General features: G+C 42.7%; 1 protein-coding gene across 11 annotated transcripts; it reads left to right on the forward strand.

Annotated features, from left to right (window-relative positions):
• Positions 1–1,788: 1,788 nt before the first annotated feature.
• On the forward strand, positions 1,789–27,797 carry PDE6H (phosphodiesterase 6H). Of its 11 annotated transcripts, none has more exons than XM_081212111.1 (5): positions 1,789–1,911; positions 12,712–12,734; positions 21,461–21,641; positions 23,182–23,222; positions 23,348–27,797. In XM_081212111.1, exons 3-5 carry the CDS (start codon positions 21,499–21,501, stop codon positions 23,422–23,424), a joined length of 261 nt encoding a protein of 86 aa, XP_081068237.1. In that variant the 5' UTR covers positions 1,789–1,911; positions 12,712–12,734; positions 21,461–21,498; the 3' UTR covers positions 23,425–27,797. The 11 variants fall into 11 exon arrangements, with proteins under 11 accessions (XP_081068237.1, XP_081068240.1, XP_081068246.1 ...); XM_081212114.1 differs by having other exon boundaries at positions 12,712–12,730; XM_081212120.1 differs by lacking the exon at positions 1,789–1,911 and adding an exon at positions 10,625–10,898 and having other exon boundaries at positions 12,712–12,730.
• The last annotated feature ends 46 nt before the right edge of the window (positions 27,798–27,843 follow it).

The raw sequence follows: 27,843 nt of genomic DNA on the forward strand, positions 1-27,843 counted from the left end.
GTTTCCAAGAGGTGGAGGGGATATGCTTTAAAAGTAAGGGGTGCATGCAGCCAAAGGTTACCAATGGCTACTTGATATGTTTTGTGTTCTTCCTTTGCTGTCAGGCAGTGTGCCTCTGAATAGCAGAGTGGGGACAGTGTTGTTCTGCTCAGGTCCTCCTTTCAGACTTCCCATAGGCATCTGGTTGGCAACTATGAGACCAGAATGCTAAACGTGATGGGCCTGCAATCCAGCCAGACTCTTCTTTTGCTCAGCCAGTGTGGTGTAGTGGTTAAGAGCGGTAGTCTCGTAATCTGGGGAACCGGGTTCGCGTCCCCGCTCCTCCACATACAGCTGCTGGGTGACCTTGGGCCAGTCACACTTCTTTGAAGTCTCTCAGCCCCACTCACCTCACAGAGTGTTTGTTGTGGGGGAGGAAGGGAAAGGAGAATGTTAGCCGCTTTGAGACTCCTTCGGGTAGTGATAAAGCGGGATATCAAATCCAAACTCTTCTTCTTCTTCTTCTTCTTCTTGCATTTTTCACACAGTTCCATTCCTGATGCTGATTACAACAGCCTAAAGCACAGTGCTTTTTTCTGGGGGTACGCAGGGGTACACATACCCCTAAACGTTTTGCGAATCTTTGTACTTTTGTCCATTTACTGTATTTATTTCTCCCAAGCTGAACTATAAAATGGTGATTTTTCTTGAGTCAAAAAAGCACTGCTAATACAGATGGGAAAGGTAATATTGTAGTTTCTGTTGTTGAACAATTGGGAACCAAACACCCTTGCTGATCTACTGCAAAGTAAATCTGCAAGTTGAACCTGATCTACTTCTGCCTACCCCTGAGCTAGATGATTTTTACTACTTCCTGTTTCATATTTCATCAGAGTACCACTTAGCTTCTGGTTCCTGCACAGAAGCACTGCATGCACGTAATTTTTTCGTTATGAAGAAATGTTGATTTCAGTATCACAGGAGAAGAGGGAAGAATTAATGAAAGAAACCCCTGAGAAATGCATCCTAACTATGAGCATGACCCAGCCACATATTAAGTTTCACTTGGACATATGTGAGCATGTGCTTAACTCTGCCAGTGAGATCAGTGGACCTTATAAATGCTTAATTTTGGCTGATCAAATCTTGAAAAAGCATTCAGACACTGGAAAAAGAGGCCTAGGCTAGGGGATGATGAAGCAGGCATCTGTGGAGGTTGGTTTATTTCAGTGGGTCTTACTCACAAGTAAACATGCAGGGGATTACATCCAGCTTGTTTTGTTTCTATTTGTTCTCTCACCACTGCAACATCTAGTCATTGGTTATTAAGGCTCTGTAAAGTAAACATTCTTAAACTATTAATACTTCCTTTACACAAATCCACTGACAGGCTTTATGCCTTAATTCAATGTATTTTAGAACTGCTCAGTTATCTGTAATGCACTTTGAATGTTGTTCATTTCTGTAGCTGCCATCAGCTGAGCTGAAATATTACACTGAATCATAAGAACTGCTCTGGGTAAAGAGAGATGAAAATCAGTAGCCAGAAAATGAACATGAGCTGGAAGAAATGGGTGGCTGGTTGCCAGAAGATAAACATATTAGTGTCACATGTGTACATAGTGCATTACAAAGAATATGTATGATAGGTCTCTGCCCCAAGGGGCTTGCAATCTAAAACAGACACAGAAAACAACAGTGGAAGGGGTGGCAATGGAGGCATGGGTGTGCAAAGAAAGAAATAAGTGATACTGTGTGCTTAATAAGATTTATCCGACGTTATGTTTGCATGTCATTCCATCCCAACAGAATAAGGTGATTTAAGTGAAAAACCTCTATACATACACAGGGGAAAGAACCCATTCTGTTTGTGACAGATAATTTCTTCAGGCACGCAAGTACCACCTTTCAAGGTCCTGCGATATTTTACAGGTAAGACATTTCTTTTCTTGATTCCAGATAAAAAATGTCATAGTTGAAAACCATTTTTTAAAGGATGACTTTTAATGGGCGTTCAAAGAGCTACTTAGTAATAAATAAGGATTAGCTCATTCCCAATGGAATTGGCTTATTTTTTCCTTTCAACAACTCTCCTTCTCTCTTGGCCATGTTCTGAAATTCTTGTAAGTTTCAAAATGTTTGCCATGCAGCACTGCAGGTGGGGAGCAGCTATTAATGAAATTGTACTTGTGTCCTGCATCAGGTTGGCCACTGTGAACAGAATGCTAGATTAAATGGACATTGAACTGATCCACTTGGGCTCTTACTAGGTTCCTGTGTTTTTTAAAAACATGTTTAACAGTTCCTTGGATTGCAGAACTAGTTGTGCAGTTCTTTGGATTGCATCCACTATATAAAAAACCAAAACACCAGTCACAGGATTCAGAATATTCACACTTCCCTAATGTTTGAAAGTTAAAGAGTTACTCTTGGCTACATTTAGAAATCTTGCTTTGATTTTAATTGCAATTTGTTACTGTATAACAAATAAACTCTTGGTCATTAAGGCTCAAATTGTTTCCAGGGAGGAACTTGGTGGAATGTAGTAACAACACTTCCTCTATAACCTTCTTCCTGTTTGCCAACTGTAAGAGTAAGAATGGCTATTAGGCAATTTCTTCTATGTGCTAGCTGCAAGCTGCAGATGCAGTTCTCTAATCCATAAATTTCAGAACCTGCATGTTATATTCTGAGATTTAGCAAACGCTGTAACAGCCGTGTTGTTTTGTTTGTAAACCGAGAGGATTACCTTTCCTCAAGATGTATCCAAGTTGTAAGAGAAAATCAACTGAAATCAATAGACTTGACTAATTTAAGCCCATTGATTTCAATGGGTCTACTCCAAGTATGACTTAGCCTGCAGTCCTTGCCAGATCTACTCAGAAGTCAGTTCCATTGAATTCAGTGTGACTTACTCCCAAGTAGGTGGGGTAAGGATTGCAGCCTTAGTTGGAATCAGTCCAGCAAGCCTTCTTTACCTAGCAGTTTAGCTATTATTGTATAAAAATTCTTGGACGGCAACTTGCTCCGCTGCAGATTCCTAAACTGAAGCTGGTGTTACAAAGTATGAACGGTAGACACACCCTTCCTTAACTGTGTAAAACACGGTAAGGACCCAGTGTCCCTGCATTACGTTTTTTTTTATGGGAGCCGGAACAATTGCCATCTAAAATATGGAGCCTCTCCTTTTCAATTACCCACAGCTCCAACTATAGTTGTGTTTAAATTACCGCATGATGAAAGGAGAGACCACATTCCAAATGTGAGGAAAATTACTAAAACCAGATGTACAGCCTGTCAATATGGTCGGAATGTCTACATTCTGCGTAATGTGGCAGGTTACAGGTATATTGGCTGGATAGGGTATGTGGCTTATGTGTGCATAAAGATAATATGTGTGCCAAATTATAGGACAGGGTGCTGGTATGGTGCAGCTGGTATGGTGTAGCATGCTTGACTGAAACAGAGAGTCATGGGTTTGAATTCCCTCTACTAGTCATGAAGCTCATTGGATGGCCTTATGTCAGTAATAGGATACAGGAAGTTTCCATATACCATTTGCCCATACAGCTCAATGTTCTTCAACCATGGGTCTCCAGATGTTGGACTGCAACTCCCCTCATCCCCCAACCATCATAGCCAATGGGGTAGTGGGAGTCAGACAGCATCTGGGGACCCAAGGCTGAAGGATGCTGATATAGTTCCGTATTTTCTACACTGACTGGCAGTGGCTCTCCAGGATTTTTGAAATAATAATAATAATATAATTTAATATTTATACCCCGCCCATCTGGCTAGGCTTCCCCATCCACTCTGGGCAGCTTCAAAAAAAAATATTAAAATACTGTAATAAATCTTTTCAGCTCTACCCCAAGATCTGTTGTCTGCAAAGCAGGAGATCTGTTGTTGAGCTATGGCCTTTAATCCTAAACCTAAACAATCTCACAGATTTGTTGTGAGGTTAAGAGAGTGGTGGGGATCAGGAGAGAACCACTCTTACCATTATTTTTAAAATGTATATCCCACTTCATCTTGTGAAGATGCAACCCATGGTGGCTAACAATGTACGTGAATGGTGCCTGGAGCTAATTGGAGTAAAGGTGGGAGAAGAAAGTAATAAATCAGAATAAGCCCCAGAGAGTAGGAGTTGAACCAATGGATTCAAGTTACAAAAAAGGAGATTCTGACTAAACATCAGAAAGACCTTTTTGACAGTAAGAGCTTCTCGACAGTGGGAAGTTGTGGACTCTCCTTCCTTGGAGGTTTCTAAGCAGAGGTGGGATGGCCATCTGTCATGGATGCTTTAGCTGAGATTCCTGCATTTCAGTGGGTTAGATTAGATGGCCCTCATGGTTCCTTCCAGTGCTACAGTTACATGACTTAAATTGCATGATAGGCCCGCTGTATCAGGTGTCTGGCAAAGTAGGGACAGCCATCCACAATACTACAAAGGAAAAGGTTTGTATTATGGGTATTGAGTGTTGCTGCTGATTGCAGCTAGTACCCGAATGACATGTAAAGCTCTCAGGAGGCTTTACACAGGTAGGAAGCTGGTCTGGTCTTGTTAACATACATGACAGTCCATCACTCCTCCACCATTTAGAAGATGGGGAGATTTAATGCCTTATTAATCCGCTTACAGGCCAGCTAAGCGCCTAGCTCCTGTCCCTAGCTTAAAGGTGAGAAAAATAAGACACGTGGGCAAGTGCTGCTCCTGCTCCTTGCTGACTGATTGTGGTGCTGAGGCAATGATGCTTCAAGAAACAAACGTGTTCAGGTTGGGGAGTGGGAAGGACTATGATGGAGGGAGACAAGGAGAGTCATTCTCTCCTTTAGTCCTTCTGTGCGCAATGTTCCACTCTCTTCCTACTGCCGTAGGAAAACCCTGTCAGTTCTCCATATTAGACCAAAGATTTGAAAAGAGATGTTTAAAAATGATGTATCATGAAATCTTTTAGATTTATAATTGCAGCAAGGAATACATATTTTCTTCAATGTTTGTGGAAAATAATACAACACATCTTGGTGCTGGTGTCTTTTTAAAAAGCAGCTAGGACCCAGATGGGGAACTCCAACTCCCGTCAGCCTGTAAAGTTTGGAAAGCTCTCTTTGGTTCATGATTCTGAAAGAGCCACTGCAGCAAGCAGGATATTTAATTAAAGGAGATGTTAGTGCGCCTCACTAATCCCCTTGGCTCCCTAAGGAAAGCATTGCTTCTAGAAAGGCTGAAATTTCAAGTTTAGAAATACATATTCTATAATTATTATAATAATAATATTCTGTGTGCTACATCCAGGTTTTAGAATCACAACTGGATGAGAAAAGTGCATAAGTAAATTATACAGAAGTGCAAAACCTCTTTGTAGATAATAGGCGTTAAGAGGCCTCGTGTCCATATACACATTTATATATTTTATGTAAAGTAAAATATTACAGATTTCAAAATTGAGTTCAACTTCTTGACTTTAATTTTTGGACTTAAAAATGTATTCATTTTATTTATTTAAAAGAATTCATTAACAACCCTTCATAAAAAGATTCCAGGATGGTATACAAAAAATGTAAATAAACACGAAAGTGCACAATGCATATAAATACAATTTGAAACCACTAAATTAACATTACAAAATATGAAACAAAAACAAGTTAAAATCTGAGCAACTAAAGAGCATTGTAGAACAATCTGAAATCACTTAAAATACCCAGACAAATAGCAAAGTCTTCAATGGGTGTATAGATAGGATCTGAGTATAATGCTAGTTATATATACCTGGAAGTAAATCCCTATTGTTTGTATAAACAGTGATTACTTCTGAGTAAACAAAAAAAGCCTCATTCTTCAGTAACGGAAGTACTATAGTGCCAAAGTACTAAAACAATTTGAAATATGGTACATGTTTCCCTGAGAAATTTGCCTCTAGAGCCAGGGGAATAATATGCAGCACAGGTGTTTCAAATGTAATTCCATAGTTGTAACCGGCCAGCTGATCAGCTGAAAAGATCCTCCAAAAGAAGCAAGGTATGAGACTGCTCCAGCTGCAATCCTCTGCACATTTTAGCCCATTGAACATAGAGAATCATAGAACTGTAGAACTGGGAAGGACACCAAGGGTCATCTAGTCCAACCCTCAACGCTGCAGGAATAAGGAATAAATAGCATAGCAGGAATTCTCAGTAAACATGCCCAGGATTGTGCTGCATGAGAGTAAAAGCAAGCTAAGACCAGGGCTCTGTTGTGCTGCAGAAAATCTGCCTGAACGTCGGCTGGAAGGTCAGGATGCCACACAATACATACTTTTAGTAATTACTCTTTCCAGGGAAATGGCAAAATTCCTGTAAGTGAGCACAGAGTAAAGAACAAGTGCACTTTGAAACTGAACATCCGGTCCCAGTCCTGCAGCTAATTATATACACAGCAAAACACTCGCACTCTTATAATCTCATAAATCTCTTTGAACACTGTGTTAATAACTAGTTGCCTGCCTGGGGCCTTATTGATTTTTCAGCTCCTTTTATTAGATTGCAAATCTCTGGGCAGGAGCATGCTATATAATTTTACCCTTCCTGCACGAGTTGCAGCAAAGCCAGTTATACACCTCGGCACTAAATTGTCCAGGGTCGTCAACACAAAAGAAGGTGGTAGAGACCTCTCCAAGTTGAGTGAACAGATGGCAAAATGTAGAAGCATCAGGTGTCTATTACATGGCTAAGATGTAGGCACCTGCACCATGTTAAGAGTCGCATCCCATGTTACACCTCCTTTTTCCATTACCCTGTTCACCCCCAGGTGGCTGCCTGACCCTGGAGGTGAAAAGTGTTCATCACTCCTGCTTTGCTCCAGCATAATTCAAAAAGTTCAAAACTTGTTATTAACTACAGGTGCCTGGCAAATAGAAGGGGAAGAAATGGAGCCAGTGAGAGATTTTACTTTCTTGGGCTCCATGATCACTGCAGATGGTGACAGCAGCCACGAAATTAAAAGACGTCTGCTTCTTGGGAGAAAAGCAATGACAAACCTAGACAGCATCTTAAAAAGTAGAGGCATCACCTTGCCAACAAAGGTCCGTATAGTAAAAGCTATGGTTTTCCCAGTAGTGATGTATGGAAGTGAGAGCTGGACCATAAAGAAGGCTGATTGCCAAAGACTTGATGCTTTTGAATTATGGCGCTGGAGGAGACTCTTGAGAGTCCCATGGACTGCAAGAAGATCAAACCTATCCATTCTTAAGGAAATCAACCCTGAGTGCTCACTAGAAGGACAGATCCTGAAACTGAGACTCCAATACTTTGGCCACCTCATGAGAAGAGAAGACTCCCTGGAAAAGACCCTGATGCTGGGAAAGATGGAGGGCACAAGGAGAAGGGGACGTCAGAGGACGAGATGGTTGGATAGTGTTCTCGAAGCTACCAGCATGAGTTTGACTAAACTGCGGGAGGCAGTGGAAGACAGAAGCGCCTGGCATGCTCTGGTCCATGGGGTCACGAAGAATCGGACACGACTAAATGAGTAAACAACAACAACAACAGGTGGCGGCCATTTTGCGCAAGGATTCCATTCTGCCCCCGCGAATGTCGGCGGAGCAGACATAACCCCACCCTGCCCATTTACGCCCCTGTTCTGAGCCCTTCCAGGTCCAAAATGGGGTGGGGGTTAGTTTCTGGAGTGGGAAAGGGATAAAGGACACTGCTCCAAACATGGGTATTTTATCATTATATACAAGGGAATCAAATTTTGCTGGTATTACACTGGAAATCGTAAGAATGGGAGATACGTAAATGTTGCCATATGGGTTTTCTTAGAGGTAGGAAAGTATATATTTTGTAGTTAAGGTTACTAAAAAAAATTCTAGTGGGACACGCCAGGCAAAGTACTGATATCCAAGTATACAGCTACACATAAGCCATGGACACTGTGTTGGATCCCTCTGGTTTCCATATGGAAAACAAGCTTAAGTTATTATTTTGGAAGACTGGATTAAAGTGAAAGCAAGGTTTAAATTGAGTACTCATTTTGAAAGGGTATGGTGTTTCTCAGCAGAACTGAGGTGAAAGCTGTCTGTTTTCCAACAATAAAATTGGCAAGGCAGTCTTAACTGCATGCTCTGAGTCAGAACCAAACAAGCTGAGATGTAGGAGAAGATCCATAATCCAATTTCCCAGCAGTGTATCTGAAGTTTAAAAGCAGCTGCAGCACGTTTTCCCACATTTAGGGGAGAGATAATAAGAGTTCATGAATCAGTAATGCTGAGAAAGAGTAGTTGGAGAGATTTTTTTTTTCTTCCTCTCTCACAATATTGGTACCTTGGGTCACAGCCACCCAGCAAAAGTTATCTGCGATAGGGTCAAGAGAGAAAAGGGAATTGTCCCCCATCCCCTTTAGAATTCACTACCTCAAGAGGTAATGATGGCCAAAGCTTAAACTACAATTCTAGGATTCTAGGATCTCAAACCTGATTAAGCAAATCAATGGACAATCATTCTGTCAACGGCCGTTCACCATGACAGCTAAATGGAATCTTTATGTAATTATCAGGTGCTGGAAGTAAACAATACGAGACATTCATAATCTTCATATCCTGCTTAAGAGCTTCCAAATGTGTGTGGCTTGTTGATTTTGGAACAGAATGGTGGACTGGTGCAGGGTTAGGAAACTGGTCCTCCCATATGTTGTTGGGTTGCAACTCCCATCATCCCTGAACATTGGCCATCCTGGATGGAACTGATGGGAATTTTTAATGGGAGTTGATGGAAGCACCACACTGGTGAAGGCTGTGTTGCAGTACTTTTATTTACCATTCTTCTCCTTCATTTCTAGTGTTGTTTATTATTATAGATAACGAAGCATTTTAATTAAAGATCGGAAGAAGCAAAAATGCTATAACAGATGGCTACTGTCAAAACCAGCAATTAGCAGAGGGAACATCTAGTTCTTCCAGCCTTTCCATAACATATAGTACAGCTTACCCCATGATGTGATGTCACAACGTACTAAGTTTCCCCCTCCCCTCCCAGCAGTCATCAGTTATTCAGAGCAGGGATGGGGGAACCCATCATGTCACAACACAAGGGAGCATGGCCGACTCAAGACATTTTTCACCTGAAGTGAACCACAAGATGTTGCCCTCGCCACCAGGGAAGAAGGATTGAGTGAAGAGCTACATCAGGAGCAAGGGGGCAATCAAATCAACTTTCCTAAAAAGTTGGAATGGGAATCAAAGGCCATTGTGAGAGGGAAAGAGACCCACTCTGAATCATGCTGGGTGCAGAGCCTAGGTAAAAGGTAAATGACCCCTGGGTGGTAAGTCCACTTAGAGGTGACTATGGGGTTGTGGCGCTCATCTCTCTTTCAGGCCAAGGGAACTGGTGTTTGTCCACAGACAACTTTCCGGGTCATGTGGCCAGCATGACTAAACCACTTCTGGCTCAACGGAACACTGTGACTGAAGCCAGAGCACACGGAAACGCCGTTTACCTTCCCACCACAGCGGTACCTATTTATCTACTTGCACTGGTGTGCTTTCGAACTGCTAGGTTGGCAGGAGCTGGGACAGAGCAATTACTCCATCACGGGGATTCAAACCGTCGACCTTCTGATCAGCAAGCCCAAGAGGCTCAGTGGTTTAGACCACAGCGCCACCCGTGTCCCATGCAAGTAGAGCCTAGAAGACCCCAGAGGACAGTCCCTGCCATTTCCTCCTCGGGGTGGGAGGAGACCAGCAGCATCCCCTATTCACTGAGAGGCAGCTGCAGAGGCAGCATTGGGAGTTGGGGTGTAGCCGAGGAGAACGCAGATCTGGCTTTCAAGGAATGTGTGGCAGTGGTGGCAGCAGCAGGAGAAGCATTCCTTGGAGGTTGCATATGCTGCCTCTGTCAATTCTGCTGCTTGTAGAGATTGTCTTACCTTGCCTCATGGGTGAACCAACCCTGCAATGGCTGACCTTGCTTATGAAGGGTTGGAGGAGGGAAATGAGATACCCAACTACCATTTTCAGGGGCATTCTACATATGGGATCTTGCCTAGTTTGGTCCTTAGCTAGGTAGAAGAATGAGACTCAATAGGGGGTTCTGAGCAGAAGACCAGCTGTCCCTTTTATTGCGCATTCATGGTTAGTTGCACTCATGATTTTATCAGGGAGGTTATATGCAAATCCACTTTCCATACTGTTTGCAACTGCAAAAGTTTCAAGGTGTGGGCATACCGCATCATTTCCAATTGGTTCATGCCCTGTAACTTCCTGCTGAAATCTTGTAACTTTTTATGCCACAAATGCTCCTGGATTCATGTTGTCCGACTTTTGTTATGCTATAGTGCAAGAGGGCCCCCCACCTGATGCCAATAATTCAATAACATTGGGGAAGCATTGCAGAACAACTAATAAAGCAGAATAGTGTGTGGGCCATCCAGTATAAATCTACCCATAAAGCACAATTATTGTATCAGTTATATGTTATAGCATACACTCGCCAAAACACAACACCCACCAAGGGTGCCAACTTGAATAAAATATTGGGGGGCAGGTAAGCCCCGCTTTGCATAATCGATCACAAGACGTCGGGGGTGGGGAGAAAAACAAATGAAAATCCATCTCTTCACTCTGCCCTTTGGCAGTTAAGACAGGATGTTTTGTGGGACTCGCCTCTATTGCTCAATTTGTTCTGTTCCGGCTGGAACAGTTTAAACTTGTTTTTAAAACTGTAACTGTTATGTCGGTCTTTATATTTGTGTGTTCTGTTGTTGTAGCCAGCCTTGCGGTGAAAAGGTGGGTAAGGAATCTCATAAAGAAATAAGGAAATGGTAAAAGAGGCCATAAGCCGTGAGGCATGTTAAAAAGAGAGGAGAGAGCAAGTCCCGCATAAAAGGGGGACAGTGGCAAGAAGCAAGCCTTTGTGTGGCTGCCGAGACAGATGGAAACTCAGAGGTGAGCAGACATGTGGGTGGAGTAGCGGTGGTGGCGGCAGATGCAACAAGCCGGCTGCTGAATCTGTGCACGGTTCCTCCAGCTGGCTGCAGCCAACGCTTATTGTGTCATGTGCAACATGAATAATCTCAAGGTCCCAGGCACTGTGTGGAGGAGATTTCATCCCTGAGGGATGTGTGTGTGTGTGTGTATGTATTGGCATTCACACACAAAACGAAGGCACATGGCCTCACAAACTACAGTCTCTTTTCTCTAGAATTGTCTTAAAAATAAATAAATGTGTCCTGCTCATGTGCCTTTAATAGCAACCTAACACAAGGGGGGGGGGCAGACTGCTGTTTTATCACGGGTGTATTCTGCAACCTGTTATTGACTGTCTACACTTCCACTTGTCTTATGCCTAGAAAGCTTTCTATGCACAGGTTTGAGTGATTTTCTGTTTGCCCCTCCACTTTCCACACTCTTTAGTGCTGAATCGGAGCAAGCATCAATCCGCAGAAAACCCTATTGATGTTTGCTGCTATTCAGCAGTAAAGATTTTCATGGGGGAAAGTGGTGGGACAAGCAGAAGTCTGGATGAGCCCACAATTATAGTGCATTAGTGGTGGGTTTCTTCTGCATCATTAGTTGTTCTGTGGTGATTCCACAACACTACCACGTTAATGCTGTCTAGTGGGGCTACAGCGCAACAAAAGGAGGATAAAAGAAACCCAGAACGTTTGTGGTATAAAAAGTTACGGGGCTTCAGCAGGAAGTTACAGAATATGCACTGACTGGGAATGAAGCAGTGTGACTGCCCCCAAACGTTTTCAGGTGCAAGCAGTATTGAAAGTGGGATTGTATGCGACCACCCCAATAGCATCATGAGCAGAAATAATCATGAATGTGCAGTAAAAAGGACATGGGGGGACACACATAGAAATGTAGCTGTTGGAGCCCCTTCAGATATCCTTATCGTTGTGCACTCATCATGATTTGTACTCGTGATGCTGTCAAGGTGGTCATAGGCAAGCCTACTTCATATACCTCTGTGGGGAATTCCACAAATCAAGGCCTGCCACTACAGACTGGGCCCATTGGGCCATAGAACACCCTGCTGGCATTCTGGTGGGATTGCCCCATTTGATCTACATCAAGGGGAGATCCCTGCACCCAGGATCAACCCTGAAGGAGTAATCAATCAGCAAGCAGGCAGGTTGATTTAGGATGCATACCCAGTGCCTATGCCAATATCTACTACCTCTGTAATCAATGAAGTTGTGGCCAATTTTAATCCCAGATGATTGTTTTGTCATCATTTTTGCTATTGCAGAACCTTCACCTGGGTTACCGGACCAGTGTGCTTGGATGTGGTGAAACACTTTTCTCATGATCTTAACACCTGAGAGCATCTGTAGTGATTGAAGTGGTCTTTCAGATATTCAGGACCTAAGTTGTGTAAGGCTTTAAACACCAATATGAGCACCTTGAACTGGGCCCAGAAACAAACTGGAAACTACGGTAATTATTGTAGTTACTGCTGCCAAGTACACAGGCACACTCCTCAGACTTGGAGCCACATGTATTATGTAACTGGAAGATATTAGACAGAAAATGTACAATGAATACTATCAAACAGGAGAAGTGTGAGTCTCTCTAAAGGATCTTAACAATGTGGTGTACCCCTTTTGTTGTTTTGTTCCTAATCATTTGGCCCAGGGCTTCCCCTATTCTGGCACTGTTGAAAAAGCTTTAATTTCATACAACAGCTTCTGCATCTATGTGAGAGCCTCTCCCTATGTATCTGACTCCCCCTTTTCTTTTCTTTTTTCAGATAAAGTGAGAATTTCAGGGTAGGTGAGAACTGTCCAGTCAGTGCCAGACAATCTCATCCCCTTCCTCTGAGGAATGTCTTCCCATGCTTGTTGTATTCTAATACAGCTCCCCCAAAATGCACTCTAAAGTAAATCTGGGATCAACACTCTCAGAAACATGTCCACTCCTCCTCCTCTGAGGCATGACACATTGTCATTGGTGCCATTTGACAGTGAAGTCACCTGGTGGATTAGGACACCCTGGAGTATTTTTGGAGGGTGCTTTGCCTTTCAGAGAGATTTTTCTCATCAAGCGGGTTGGGAAATAACTTCATGGTTTCCAAGAGGAGCTCACAACACTGTAAGTTTTCATTTTTTTTAAAAAAAAAATCTGCATCTTGTAGACAGTGAAGCAGGAAAGAGAGAAAGGAGTTCTTGTGGACTGTGCTTTGAAATTAGAAAAAAAGCATGGATTGAAACCCAGGAGGACTTGTTTAAACTTCCCTTTTCTTTGATCTTTTTTTAATCTGAAGGACTCTTAACACCAGCAGTAAAGGTTATATAATTTGCCTTATGATCATGTGACTTTTTCAAGATGAATGCAATAAATCTTTCATTGGGCTCAGTGTAAATAGGTAGTCAGTTGGACATCCAGGCAAGTTTTATTTTGCTAGTCACTTTTACCATAGTATTTTTCTTAGTAGCGTTTTGGCTTACCCATTGGCAGTTGCAAACTTCATGGGACTCTATTCTTAGCTGAGTTGGCTTGCAGAATTTTCTGAAGTGGTTGGAAGAATGTAATTAAAGAGCTGATTTATCAAGGGTGCATGGTGGGTGTCCCATGTGGTATTTGAAGGACTTTAAAATGTTGATGCCTTGAGATTGTATCAGGAAGATGGAAGGATGGCAAAGGCTTAAGTGGGGCTTTATTAAAACCAGTGGGTGTTTTGCCATTGACATCTGTTGGAGCAGGGTTTCACCTGATTCATAAAATGTTCAACCAATTACAAGGAGCCGCCAACATTTCTTCCTTCACAATATGATGTCTGCTGCCTGTCCATTCTTATTATCAGCGAGCTAGCGGCTGGGAAAAGATGTGTAGTGAAAACGTATGGTGATTGCATTTAGACATTTAGAGAGAGAGAGAAAGAGAGAGTGTGTGTATAGTGTAGGGTGTGGGCATGTCATTCCCCCTTTTAAAGCATTTCTCCTTTGGCTTGAGAAGAATAAAATATCTAGTCATCAGCAGATATTGGAATTAACTGATTTTGGGCAATCAGTCTCCCACAAAAACCAAACTGGAATAGCATGACTTCTCAATACAACCATAATTATGTCTGAATCTAGATTAAGAAGATTCTAGGTAGCAAATGGCTAGAGTGATATCACAGGTGCAATATTTATGAATGGCTTCTTTTGGAGACTGGAGCTCCTGACTACTAGTGTGTACATGCTTCCTATTTACTCTGCATCCATTGCACCCCCACTGCTAGCTTAGGAAGCTGTGTTCACCCGACATTAGCCACAATCTATATTTATCTCGTATTGATCCTGTCGTTTCTTGTGGAACGCTGCATTTTTATGTGCTTATCCCCAAACCAGCTTCAATCTGAATTGAGAAAAAGAATGGCTTAGCTGTGTTCTAAGGCAGTGATGGGTACACAGCCTGCCATTCTGAGGACAACCACAGCACACACAAACTTGGTCTTCCCATGGCCCAGCGTGTGATATTCTTGCCAGGCATGGAGCTGGGATATGAGATGTTTCCAGGGTGATAAATCAGAAAGGATCAGAGCAGCCCACGTAGAGTTTTGTATCTGGCCCTGCTGTAAAGAACATCAGCCGGAGAATCTATTTTGCCTTTCCTAAAGGATCAGAGATAAATGCCGTGAAAGGGAGGGATTAGGAAGAAGCAATTTGCCATTTGTGCACAAGCCCTCCTACAAGATGTTCACAAAGGGAGGAGGGGGAAGATTAACCTGGATACTAACCCGGAGGTGGGTTGCCATCTGACAGCATCAGGATAAGAGCATTACCATGGACAAGATTGCATTAGGTAAAATTAACCATCTGACGACATACGCAACGTCTTTACACAATGGATTAACTCTTCGACTGAAATAGGGACCTGTCAGAGCCAATTAGAAAGCGCCGAGTTTGACGTTGAAGTAGGGAGAGAAATGAAGGTTGAAGGAAAAAAGGACATGCAATTGCACAGCACTTTTCAAGGCATATTTCACTGCTGACGCCTGCACTGCTTCGCTCATCCCAGGACTGTTTTTCCAATAACAACAGGCAATATTAGTGGCGGAATTGCTGTCTTACATTATCTGAGAGGTAAGTTCCCAAGGGATTTAAAGGAGTCCTTGAAAGGCATCAATCCAAAAGTTGAAACGTGAATTGAGGGGTTCAGTCACGGGCACCTGATACAAGACAGTGATGTTGGAAGACCAGGATCAGTGGCTTGGGATAAAGAAATCGGCTGTAACGTTGTTGAAACTTACTCAGTAGCTCTGAAGGGCATTGGTGGAGAACAGAGTGGGGCATTTCTGCTGTTGGTGGGAAAGGATTGCTAGCCCCTTTTCCCCGCTGGTCTGTTACTGACAGTAGGTAAAAGAAGTGGACCATTGTATTTTTTTTCCTGACTAGATGAGATGCATGCATTGATGACAGGGTGGTGGTGAAGAAATAGGAAGGATCATTTGTGGCCACTGCTAGATCCCCTTTCTCTCTATTCCTTTTAATATTGAGCCGGGTGAGAACTCAGTTTACAGTAACTCCCCTTGACTACAGGCAGCACATCTGCATCAAGCAGTTGGTCCCTTACCTTTCCCGCCCCGACCTGGCCACAGTGATCCATGCAACAGTCATCTCCAGGCTTGACTACTGTAACTCGCTCTACGCGGGGCTGCCCTTGAAGCTGTCCCAGAAACTCCAGCGGGTACAGAATGCTGCAGCGAGGCTCCTCACAGGGTCTCTACCATGGGAGCATATTCATCCAGTGCTTTTCAAGCTGCACTGGCTCCCGGTGGAGTACAGGGTCAGATTTAAGGTGCTGCTTTTGACCTTTAAAGCCCTTCACGGCCTAGGACCCTCGTACCTACGGGACCGCCTCGCCTGGTATGCCCCACGGAGAGCCTCAAGGTCCATAAATAACAACACCCTAGTGGTCCCAGGCCCTAAGGAAGTTAGATTGGCTTCAACCAGAGCCAGGGCCTTTTCAGCACTGGCCCCAACTTGGTGGAACGCTCTGTCTCATGAGACCAGGGCCCTGCAGGATCTGATCTCTTTCCGCAGGGCCTGTAAGACAGAGTTGTTCCGCCTGGCCTTTGGATTGGAGCCAATTTGATTCCCTCCGCCCCCTTTTTCTTTTTTCTTTTCCTTCTCCTACAATGTGGCTCCATTTTAATATTTTAATGTTCCATTATTTTAATGTTGTATTTTATTTTTGTTTTTAAGTTGTAATCACTCATCTTGTTTTTATTATTGCTTGTAAGCCGCTCTGAGCCCGGCCTTGGCTGGGGAGGGCGGGGTATAAATAAAAATTTATTATTATTATTATTATTATTATTATTATTATTATTATTATTATTATTATTATTATCTCTTTGTCAGCTACAGTACCCTTGCTCTGAAATGGAAGCAACATTTTATGAATCCTTCAGGTGGTACCTTCCTTCCCCTTTGCTTTCTAAAAGGAGAAGCAGAGAAACTGGGGACAATCTGTTTGGAAATAGCATTGGGAACCTAGGAAGCTCCCTCCTAACAAGTCAGATCATTGGTCCAGCTAGCTCAGAGCCATCTACTTACAGAATGGCAGGGGGGCTCTTGCATCCCAGACAGAGCTCTCTCCGAGCCCTATTGATGCTGGGGATTGAATCTGGGACCTTCTGCATGCAGAGCAGGTGCCCTGCCGCTAAGCTCCAGCCCTTCCCCATTGCTTTATGCTCTATACCTCACAAGACTACAATCCCCAGCTCCCTTAACAAGCTACATCTTCCAGGGTTCTTTGGGGATCTTATATGCTGTATATGCACAGTGTGTACATACATACATGGACATGGTCTTGCTGTGTGCATCTTAATGCCTTTCTAAATTTGTGGGTTCAAGTCTCTTTCCCTGAAAATTTCCTGATGTTTTGTTCGCTCAGAGGTACATCCCACATTTTCAATGAAACTCAATCCAGGCTTCTCGAGAGCATCCTGTCAGCTGTTTATTTAAATAGGTTTTCCAGCCAAATGTTCCTCTTGCTGGAATTGTTTACCACAATGACTGTTAAAGTATGTAATTTGTAACCATGGATGTAGTTTGGGCATATGCAATCTCTGAAAGCAGCAGAATCAGTATACAGCATGAAAACCCTAAGAACAGAGTGGTTTCCCTCCCCCCCCCCCATCCTTTGTCACTTCTTTAAATAACACACACACACGTCCTTAAGATGCTACAGGTCTGTTCGTGCTAATGCAAACTGGCAGAGGTCCATTGGCTTCAGCAAAGAATCTGATCCCAGAATGGGATTTGGCTGTGCCCCAAATTTCCTTGATCAAATTGTTTAGACTTTCCTCTTGAACTTCCTAGCTCTCAAAAAATGGAAATAAAGCATTTTTCCTAACTCAACACAACATGAAGAAAGTCTAGGAGCTTACTGGAAAACATGCCAGTTGGTTTAATGCACTACAGCTAGCAGAGCAATCTCACGCAGAAAACCACCATCAGTTCTGAGGAGCTTACTCCAGAGTAAGAGTGAGTCCCATTGAACTGAATTGGACTTACTCCCAAGTAAACATACTTAGGAGTGGGCAGCTAGTCATTAGCTATGTCCAAATGCATAATGTAACTCCTAATATGGCTTGCAGGTCTATGGTGATAGAAGACATGAACTGAAATTATTTGCAGATTTCTCACTTTGGTCTGATCACAGCATTTGGCAGAACCACGAGCAACTACAAATCTTCCAATGCTAAATATTTATCGACTATACTATACAACATACATTAAATTGGCATGAAAAGAAGCAGATTGTTCGTTTATGAAGTTATTACAAGTTGCTCCTCTTGAGCAATGCGATTGCTGAAGCGTCTTTGGAATCTCATAAACAAGCTGCATATAATTATTAGCAACAATGAACCATAATACATTTGTTAAGCAATTCTGTCTCGTTCTTCATTTCAAGAGCAGATCCCAGCCTTTTACATACAGTACATTGTTGGAATAAAAAGTCTTAGCCACCATTTCAGAAATGTTTTCGAGGGCAAGCTGTACCCTGCTCTTTGTTCTTCAGGTAATAGTTGTTTTTTTTGTGAAAATTCTACCTGCATGTTTTTATAGACTAGAGACATAAAAATATCCCACTGCTGTGGAGAGAGATATGAGGAGATATTAGCAGGCTGCACCAAGGAGATACAGTATGGTGCTCTGACATAAAGAGATTAAGCACCAGCTCTTATGTCTGGGCTAATTTTGTCCTCTGACATCAGGGATCAGCTTGAGAACAAGCCATGAGAGAAGTCTAGAATGGGAGTTGCATAATGCTTATGCGGAGCAGAAGGGACAAACATGTGACTTCACATGTGTGTGAGGGAGAAAGAAGAAAGGACAAAACCTTTCCCTTTGGCACTTCAGCATAGAGGCCATTTTGACTGGGAAGGTAGCTTTGGCCTAATGGGCAATGTAAGCACCCAATAACTGGTTTTTGGTTTTGGCAGTGTGTGAGCTAGGGTGGACAAAATCTCTCAGGTTTTTTAACCTCAAGCTTCCCAATTTTCCTAACTTAAGTTCTGTTTTCCGCATTTCTCCATCCGTTTACAGCAGGCATCCCCAAACTCGGCCCTCCAGATGTTTTGGGACTACAACTCCCATCATGCCTAGCTAACAGGACCAGTGGCCAGGGATGGTAGGAATTGTAGTCCCAAAACATCTGGAGGGCCGAGTTTGGGGGTGCCTGGTTTATAGTGTATGCAGTTATTTATTTATTTTGCCTCATGAATAGCCATCAGCATTTCAGTGTGCTTTTCTCTCAAAATAAGACAGTTTGTTATGCAGTTTTGTTTGTTATGCATATTTTTTTGCAAACCATTTCCCAAATATATGCAGCTTTGTACATGTTATTTGGTTGGAGAAATTGCACTGAGAAATTAGGAGAAGTGAGAATGTCGAAGGACAGCTGCATTTTAGTTTGCATATTGTTTCAGGAAGTGTTGATTCAAACTGAATTCCTTCTGCCTCCATTGTGTTGAGACAAACCCCACAGATGACAAAGCAGTGGACCTGTTACTTCAGCCAACAGAAAGTCCTTTTAGTCAAAATTGGTACATTGGTTCACAACCAATGGATAGGGAGTCATAAGCGGACAGCACCTTAGCCATTTTTTGTCTTGTTTAGGATTTTAAAAGAAAATATGAACGATTGGATGAAGGGACCAGATGTGAAGCACTCCTTCTCCCTTAGGAGATGTATGGAAGATGAAATGTCAGCACTGGAACCTTAATCACCCTTGCGTGAAAAGCTGCCCATTGCAAAATTCCTGCTTTCTTTCAAAAGTTCAGAAGCCCTGCCCTTTTTTGCCCCGTTTTTGATCACACTAGTTCTCAGAAAGGAGCAGGCAGAAGAAGGGGATAAGGGGGTTCTGGGTTGAAAAAGTTGAAGACTTTAGCTTCAGTCTAGCATATGGAGGTCCAAATCCTATTTCAGCAGTATGTTCACCAGGCTGCCTTGCGTGAGCTTAGAACAGTGGCAGACCTACATTTTGGGGGCCCTGGAGGTTGAACTGTCATGGGGGCCCCTTCACAACCAGCAATGAGGTCTGGCTAACCATGTTGTTTCGTGACAGATCACCACACTTTTACAACATCTGTGGTACTCTAAAACTTCGGGATTGTTGAAATATATACTGTACAACAAAAAATCTGAGTCGTGTGACTCAAATTGGGTGTATTAGACCCCAACATTTTAATCAATGTGGACTAAAGCTGCTTCTGGGGCCCCCTCTGGGTTCAGGGGCCCTAAAGTTTAATCTTTATTAGTTTCATAGTAGATCTGCCCTGGCTTAGAGATTGGATATACACAGGCAAACACATACATACATACATACATACATACATACATACATACATACAACTTCCATCGTTGCTGACCTTTGACTATCCTGTCTGGTGCTGATAGAAGTTGGAGTCCTAACAACATCAAGAGGCTGAGAGGTTCCCCTTCCCTGCTATGTAGGAACTAGAGCATACTTCTAGCAATCAGTATGGCAAAAAGCATCAAGCATTTGGGCTGCTGTAACTGCAAGTGCTGTTGGGACGCGGGTGGCGCTGTGGGTTAAACCACAGAGCCTAGGACTTTGCCAATCAGAAGGTTGGCGGTTTGAATCCCCACGACGGGGTGAGCTCCCATTGCTCGGTCCCTGCTCCTGCCAACCTAGCAGTTCGAAAGCACGTCAAAGTGCAAGTAGATAAATAGGTACCGCTCTGGCGGGAAGGTAAACAGCATTTCCGTGCGTTGCTCTGGTTTGCCAGAAGTGGCTTAGTCATGCTGGCCACATGACCTGGAAGCTGTACGCCGGCTCCCTCAGCCAATAAAGCAAGATGAGTGCCGCAACCCCAGAGTCATCCATGACTGGACCTAATGGTCAGGGGTCCCTGTACCTTTAACTGCAAGTGCTAGGCACAAAAGTAAATACATAAGCAATTGTCTTCTATCAAGTCAGATTATTTGCCCATCTACCCCTATATTGTTTTCTCTGCGTGGCAACAGGTCTCCAGGATCTCAAGTAGGGGTTTTCACATCACTTATTATCAGCTGCTTCTTCTTTTACTGGATATTAAACATGGGATCTTCTGCATGCAAACTGTATGTTTTATCACTGAGCCATGTTTCCCCCCACAAATGATGGCTCCTAATCTTTCAGCTGGCCACTATTAATGCAGCTGAATGGGCAGGTGTAAGGTTTTTCTCTGTGCTATGGAAATCTTCTCCTGCACATCACACCGACATTCCCGCCCACCCTCCAGCCAACCAGTCCCTGATCAGTTAACAACAATGGTCTTAATGCCAAACTTCAATATCAGCTCAAATCTCATAATAATTTACTGAACACGGAGTCATGGGGGGGGGGCAATTTGTGTAGTATACAAACATACCTCCATTGTTGCCTGATGCAAAAAGGGCCAGATCCCACTGTATAAATTGCTCCATTATTATTATTTTTTAAGTAGCAGTTTGTGCTTATTGGCCAATGAACAGCTGAGCTGAGTGAAGGCAAACTGGAGTATTCATTTTTATTTTTCAAACCATTGAGGATGGGAGAGAGCACCTAGAAGTAGGAATGTCTCCTGCACATGATCTCTCTCTCTCTTCCCCGCCTCCAGCACACTTTATGGCAGGGTTGCCTGTGCCTTTAAAAGGTTCATGATGCACAAACATGTAGCTTTTGAAACCTTTCCCATGGCTACATCTGTGCAACCAGCTGTCCCTGTTGAATTCCTGCCTGTTGCCAAAAAAAAGGCTAGCTAATGCTGCTCTACCAGCTTAAATCCCAGCCACTTTACATGAGCTCAGATGCATAGGTTTTGCTGTGATTTTGAAAAACACTGTAGCTCTGGAAAGAGAGAGAGTTATATGGTTGTAGACAGCATAACCAGACTGAATTGAGGGCAGGGCTCCTTCCGCTTTAAAGTAGGGGTCGAGGTTTTCCAACTCAAATGGCAACAAGGGTTGTAAATTGTAAGTACTCCCTTTTTTTTTCATTAACTGTGTTTATTTGTGTTCCAGAGATCTGAAGCAGCAGAGTGCCTCACAGGAGGTGAAGAATGACTGAGAACGCAGCAGCGCCTACCACCCTCAATGCTTCAGAGACAACTGGACCTACCACGCCTCGCAAGGGGCCTCCCAAGTTCAAGCAACGGCAGACACGGCAGTTCAAGAGCAAGCCCCCCAAAAAAGGAGTAAAAGGGTAAGAGTAGCAATTCAGAAGCCAAAGGCTTCATTCACTCACAAATGTGCTTTTAAGATTCTGCATTACCAAACTGCAACTATTAGGGCATCATCCCTACTGTAACTACATACATGTAACTGGGCAGGGGGCGGGCCTTATTTATTCCTCTTTTACCACTGCCTCCATTTCCCTCTTCCTTCCTTGGTTGTTTCCCTTGCGTTGATATCTAGACTGTAAGCCCCTTGGGACAGCGGCCTCTTTTCTCATTCTGAATAATGCATCATGTGCATAAAGGCTGAGGAACCTTTGTCCTTCCTGGTGTTCCTGAACTACAACTCCCATCAGCCCTTACCCAAGGTCAAGGGTGATGGGAGTTGTAGTACAACAGCTTACTGGAGGGCCACACTTTTCCCATTCCCGATGTAAATGAATGATGGTACAGTATGTTGTGCTTCAGGCCATAGACTGAGGTGTGGCAGGTATCTTGACTTAACCTGCATAATGCTATAGTCCTAAACATAAATATTGGGGAATAAGCCCCATCGAACACAGTGGTACTTACCTATGAATAAACGTATGTAGGACTGCATTATAAATGGAGCTGGGCTCTGTAGTTGTTTGTAATGGTCTTGTCTTGGTTAGATCACGCAAGGAGACAGAGGACAGAGGAAAGGCCTTATGGGGATAGCTTGATATGGTTTATACTATAGGACCTTTGCTGATGGGTCCTATCAGGGTATTTTACAACGGAAAATAAATGAGTAATGGACTGGGGTGATATTGATGTTAAGGTGCTGGACCAAAGGGGAGGAGTCCTGGGCATACAGCAACATTACAGTTGATTCCATTATATGGCCTTAGATTACTCACCGATATACTTTTCATATGTTGTGGCTGTCTGGTTTCGGAATCTATCTTGCTAGTTAAATGCAGTCTATTTTATGGTGGGATGGCGAATCCGTGGCTCTCCAGATGTATCTAAGCCAGGGTACACTTCCTGTTCTTGGCTTTGGCTTTCTTATGAGACAGCATGATGAGATTGTTTAGCTTAGATTTGATAGCCTGCTGAGGAGCAGATGCTCTTTGACTATATGCTTAGAGAGCAACGATACAAGCATGTTCTCACTCATATTTCCTAGGATATTGTTTCTCTATTTTGGTTTGACTTGGTTCTGTTCTGTGTGAACAGATGCCCCTGCGTGGCAAGCCAACACTGGAATCAGCATGAGTGGCATGAGTGAGAGGCTCAAAACACTCTGAAAATTGCAGGTTTTTTGGTGCCTCTTTGTAAGGAACAAATTGATCATATTTAAAGACATTTGTCCCATCTGTTTGTACATAGTAACAAGACCAAGCCAAACAAGACCAAGCCAAATGCAGGAGCTTGCTAATGGGGGAGACAATATCCAGTACAACTTGATCTTGCAGCAGAAAACACACACAAAATCAGCTGTTCTGTTCCCTTGCATGTTCTCTTTGGTTAGGAAAAATATATCTATTCATAAATACACAAACATATGGCTACAACTCAAACTCTCTTCTGTTGCTTTTTCCATAGTTTTGGAGATGATATCCCGGGAATGGAGGGGCTTGGAACAGGTAATTGATAGGCAACATTGCTCTGTTATTCCCTGTGCTATTTTCCTCCACCCCAAGCCATCTTAAATGAGCTTTTCCATCTTGATCTATGTAGGCATAATAAACTTTTTCTCTCTTTCTTGCAGATATTACAGTGATTTGCCCTTGGGAAGCTTTCAGCCATCTGGAGCTTCACGAGTTGGCACAGTTTGGAATCATCTAATCTACCAGAATCCCTGCTTTTGACAGGAGCTCTGAAACAGTCTATCTATCACCTGTGATACTTATTTCCACTCCTTCTTCAAAAATTCTGACATTTAACAAAACAGATGGCTTTGTGGGGTCAGTTTTGAGCAACTTTCTTCTTAGATTTACTTTGCAAGAAAGGGTGTTAAAAATATATCCAACTGGCTCATCAGCTAAGAAGTTGGAATGGTTCTAAATGTTTTCGTGTAAAATATATTGTGTTCTTTTTCTCCCTAAAATTCTCTTTCTATGTACCATCTAGGATTTACCCGTGTATATACATAAAAACCCCTTACCTATATGTTTTCATCTCATCTTGGATAGGTTATGAGTCTGTGTGCTTGCATATGCAATCCTAGAAGTCTTTGAAGTTTCACTCATTGTTCAAATCTGCTCCCACGGCTCTCCTGCGCATCCATGAAAACGATCACAAGCTTTGAATTGCATTCCCACATAATGAATATCCAAAACGATGTGTAGGGATGTTTCCAAACATTCCATAACCATAAGCAGGGTACCCAGAGAGTTGCAAAAATAATTACCCATTGTGCCAGGAAAAAACTTTGGAGCCTGCTGAGTTCCATAGGCAGTAACACCACAGAAGCCATAAAAAGCAAGGGCTTGATAACACTGTAGACATTTTCTTAATTACAGGTTTATCAATGTAGCTGTTAGATTCCTGTTGCTCTAATAAAAGTTCCCGTTGCTCTAATAAAAGTACATTAAAAGCATGTTATTTATATCCTATCACACTTTTTCATTCCTCATGAGTAAAGTCTTAGTGAAATCAGTTGCAGAGATTTCCTTTTCTTGCTCTGTCCAAGCTGAAAAGCACTCTCGTTTATTATTGTCACATGGCTGAGGTATAGCAAAGTCTCCCAAGCAGAGGTGGCTGGTGCCCAATTGGACTCTTAGGGTAGAAGGCAGGGAAGCCAATGATAGGCAGGAACAAGAGCCAATGACAGGCGAAGTCAACTAATTCTAGTTTTGTCACCACCCTCCTCTGTGCTGAGTTCTACAAGGTCAAAACTGAGACTATGGAGGAGGAAGCTTATAGCCAGGAATAACTCCTGGACTAGTTTTAAGTAAGAAGGCAGGAAGATGGGAGGCTGCCTGAGAGCAGACTAAAGTTGAGGGGGCAATGCCCTATTTGCCCCAATGGACCAGCCACCGTGGCTCCCAAGTGAAGCTTGAGCTTCTAATAAAGCTCAACCTGGCTTCAGAAATTTCATTTACACATGGCTGTATACCTCATGGGTCGATTTAGATGGCAAGTTTTAGTTAGGAAAAGTAACAGCCTTCTTTGTAATATCCAGTCCAGTTGTCCTTTGTGGTGTTTGACTGCAGGATAAGATGAATTTTCATTTGAAACCAAGGTTGTTTATGCACTCCCATTTGCCCTTCATCCAGGGTGCTCCCACCACTGCTTTAGGAGGTGGTGTCCATATGGCGTTGGCAACAATCCATATCTATCCTGCATCTGTCTTGTTGCTGCTTACAAAATTCTGCATTTTGATGCATTTCCCCCCAAAACCATCTTCAATCCAAACTGAGAGGGGAAAAATTTGACTTAGCTGTGTTTTAAATTGGCAACATATACACAGCCTGACCTATCATCGAGATCTAGGCACCAAATCACAAAACTTACCTCTAAAAGCTGCTTCATAAATTACATACTATCTGCATGAGTGTGCTTTATTTTAGAGGAGAACTCTATATACACCCCATGATTTGCAAGCGCTGCTCAAGAATCTGTTTTACCACATGCATACAGCAGAACATAGAAGCTTGCATGATTCTCAAAATAAATGTCAATGGTGTCTCCCTACCCTGCCTTACACCGATATATACCCAAATCAGGAAAACACCCTATATGAAGCCGCTATGCTGCCACAACTTAATGGAGATCCTGATACTCATGTGACTATAGGATATACATTTGTAGGTAGCAGAATGATTCATTTTTGTAGCTTTCCACACCACTCCTGCCTTGCGGTTTTACAGCCCCAGGTGATGGTGGCAATGATTATTTACTATCCTGTCTGCATTCATTCAGCCCATTTGGAATGGCTGTAAAAAACTCTAGGCTGAAGTTTTACCCCCATTTAATCCAAGACAAGTTAATAGTGAGGTCGGTGGATTAAGTGATTTATACTGTTTGATATTCAGAATGGAGGATGTTACTTCATAAACATAATTCATCTGAGCTCCACTCACCATCTCCTACTATTGGGAAACTTATTTTTCCCCACATGCTGCTGCTGCTTTTGACTTGCATTGCTTAGATTTGTGTAGTGTGATCTCTATGAGCCCGCATTTTTACTTGAAAGCATCGGTTTGTGCGTATAGTGTGCTGAACTCAGAACAACACACTCACTGGCCACAGTGGCATGATGATAGTGTTGCACGCCAGCCCAATTTCTGAGCAGTGCAAGATTCCAGGGGTTCCAGGCACTTATGCAGGGTTTGTGTTTCCTTTTGGAAATGAGGCACAGTGGAGATTGTGGTGTCTTTATGATATATGGTTTATATTCAGATCTATACAGCCTGAGTCTACAATGGAGGGGTTCACAGCATCAATACCCCAAAAGGGTCTTGTTTCTCCCATAGCCGCTGCCTTGGAGTCAAACAGAAATCAAACATCATGATCTCTGGCCAGTTTGTTGCTTTTCTTCTAGGTTATATCACACACATTATCTACTCTAAACTCTGACTCTATCTCTTGAGGGAGGGGGCACTAGCCATTAGCTGTCTAGCACCAAGCCCCTTAATCCCTCTTAATGGCTCATCACCCAGGCTGTCACCTCATGGGAAGGTAACTTGGCTTGATTAGATTTTAACACTTGCTGGATCCAGGGATTAATGGGGGGAGGGGGAGTCTGGCACCCACAAACCTATAACACCATCAAAGCTTTGAAGCTCAAATGTAAGCCTCACCTCTTCTGCCTAAAGGGAAAATCATTAGGAAGTTAGCAACAGTGCTGATTCTAGAGTTTAAAAGGTAGAGGCTAGCTATATAAATAGGAAAGGTATTACACAGCATACAGTTCTGAGAAAGAGTAGGATTTGTTCCATTACAGTATCACTGATTCAAATACACAGTAATAACAATTTCATGCAGAGTTGCAGCTTGTCGCAACCTGGTGCCCTCCGGATGTTGTTGGACCTGCTGACTGGGCCTGATGGGAATTGCAGTCCAATAGCATCTTTGAGCACCGGAGGTTGGGGAAAGCTTTTAACAACATCTTGATTCTGCATATACTTGAGCTCTTCACAGTAATTTTATTTAGGTTTTAAAAAGTGACTTTTTATTTTGTCTTCAGCTGTATTCTGCCTGATCTAGTTTCCTTCTCTCTCTCTCTCTCAAACATATTACATTTGCAGGTTTAGGATTACTGTCAAAAATTCCTTTTCCTAATTTAGCACTCAGACAATAATCTGATTCCAACATCTAGCACAGCTCAGAGCACATTTCCCCTGGGACCATGCTACTTCCGATTCCAGGTAGGAGGGGTCACATTCTTTAGTGTTCTTCAGTGCTAAAAAATACTCTTGTGTACGAGGATTCTAGTATCTACTGTACATTTGATTTTGCTTTATGGTTAACAAGTGGGATTTGTGCAGTGTGGAAGTACCCCTGTTTAGATTTCTGTTCACTCCATTCCATACCCTCTGAGCATGTTCAGTTCTCCTTGGACTGTTCTGGAGACCCCTCCCGCCAGCTTCCACCCCCACCCCCCAAAAAAAGTTCTGTTAATCGTGGAACTGGCATCTCTTTCTTGTGCATGAAAGATACTGTTTTGACTGCATGACAACTGGCAGCCAGAGGAATGAGTTTGCTGTTGGTATATATGACTAATAAATATTAATGGAGTGCCAGTTAAAACATGTTTCATAATTCCAGATTATTACATTCCCTTGCATTGGCCTAAATTGGGGTATTCTGCCTACCAATGTTTCCTGACTGAAACATTCATTTATTGGTTGGGATTGTTGGAACTGTATCTTTGTCCATTGCTTTTTTGTACAACAAAGAAAACCCAGGTATTTTGAAAAACCGCCACTACGTTTTATTATACATTGCAACCATACAGGAACATATATATATTTAAGTGTGTGTTTATATACATAAGATTATAAACACAGGGAAACACATACATATGCTTCCTAGGAGCTTTTCTCCAGATTCCTTTCTTCTGCAGTGCTAATCATCAAAACTGAAAGGTAACATTTTACATATAAAAATATTAATAAATGTCCAAATGTCATAGTACATATTTCCCAACATATGTATGTCCTCGTTCTTTTACTATAAAATATGAAAATGCAATAAAAATTGTTTTAAACATATTTGGGTATTGCTTGGATTTGATTATTCTTAAAGCTTACTTTAATT

This window comes from Podarcis bocagei (genome assembly GCF_964188305.1).
Source record: "Podarcis bocagei genome assembly, chromosome: 10".
NCBI lineage: Eukaryota > Metazoa > Chordata > Lepidosauria > Squamata > Lacertidae > Podarcis > Podarcis bocagei.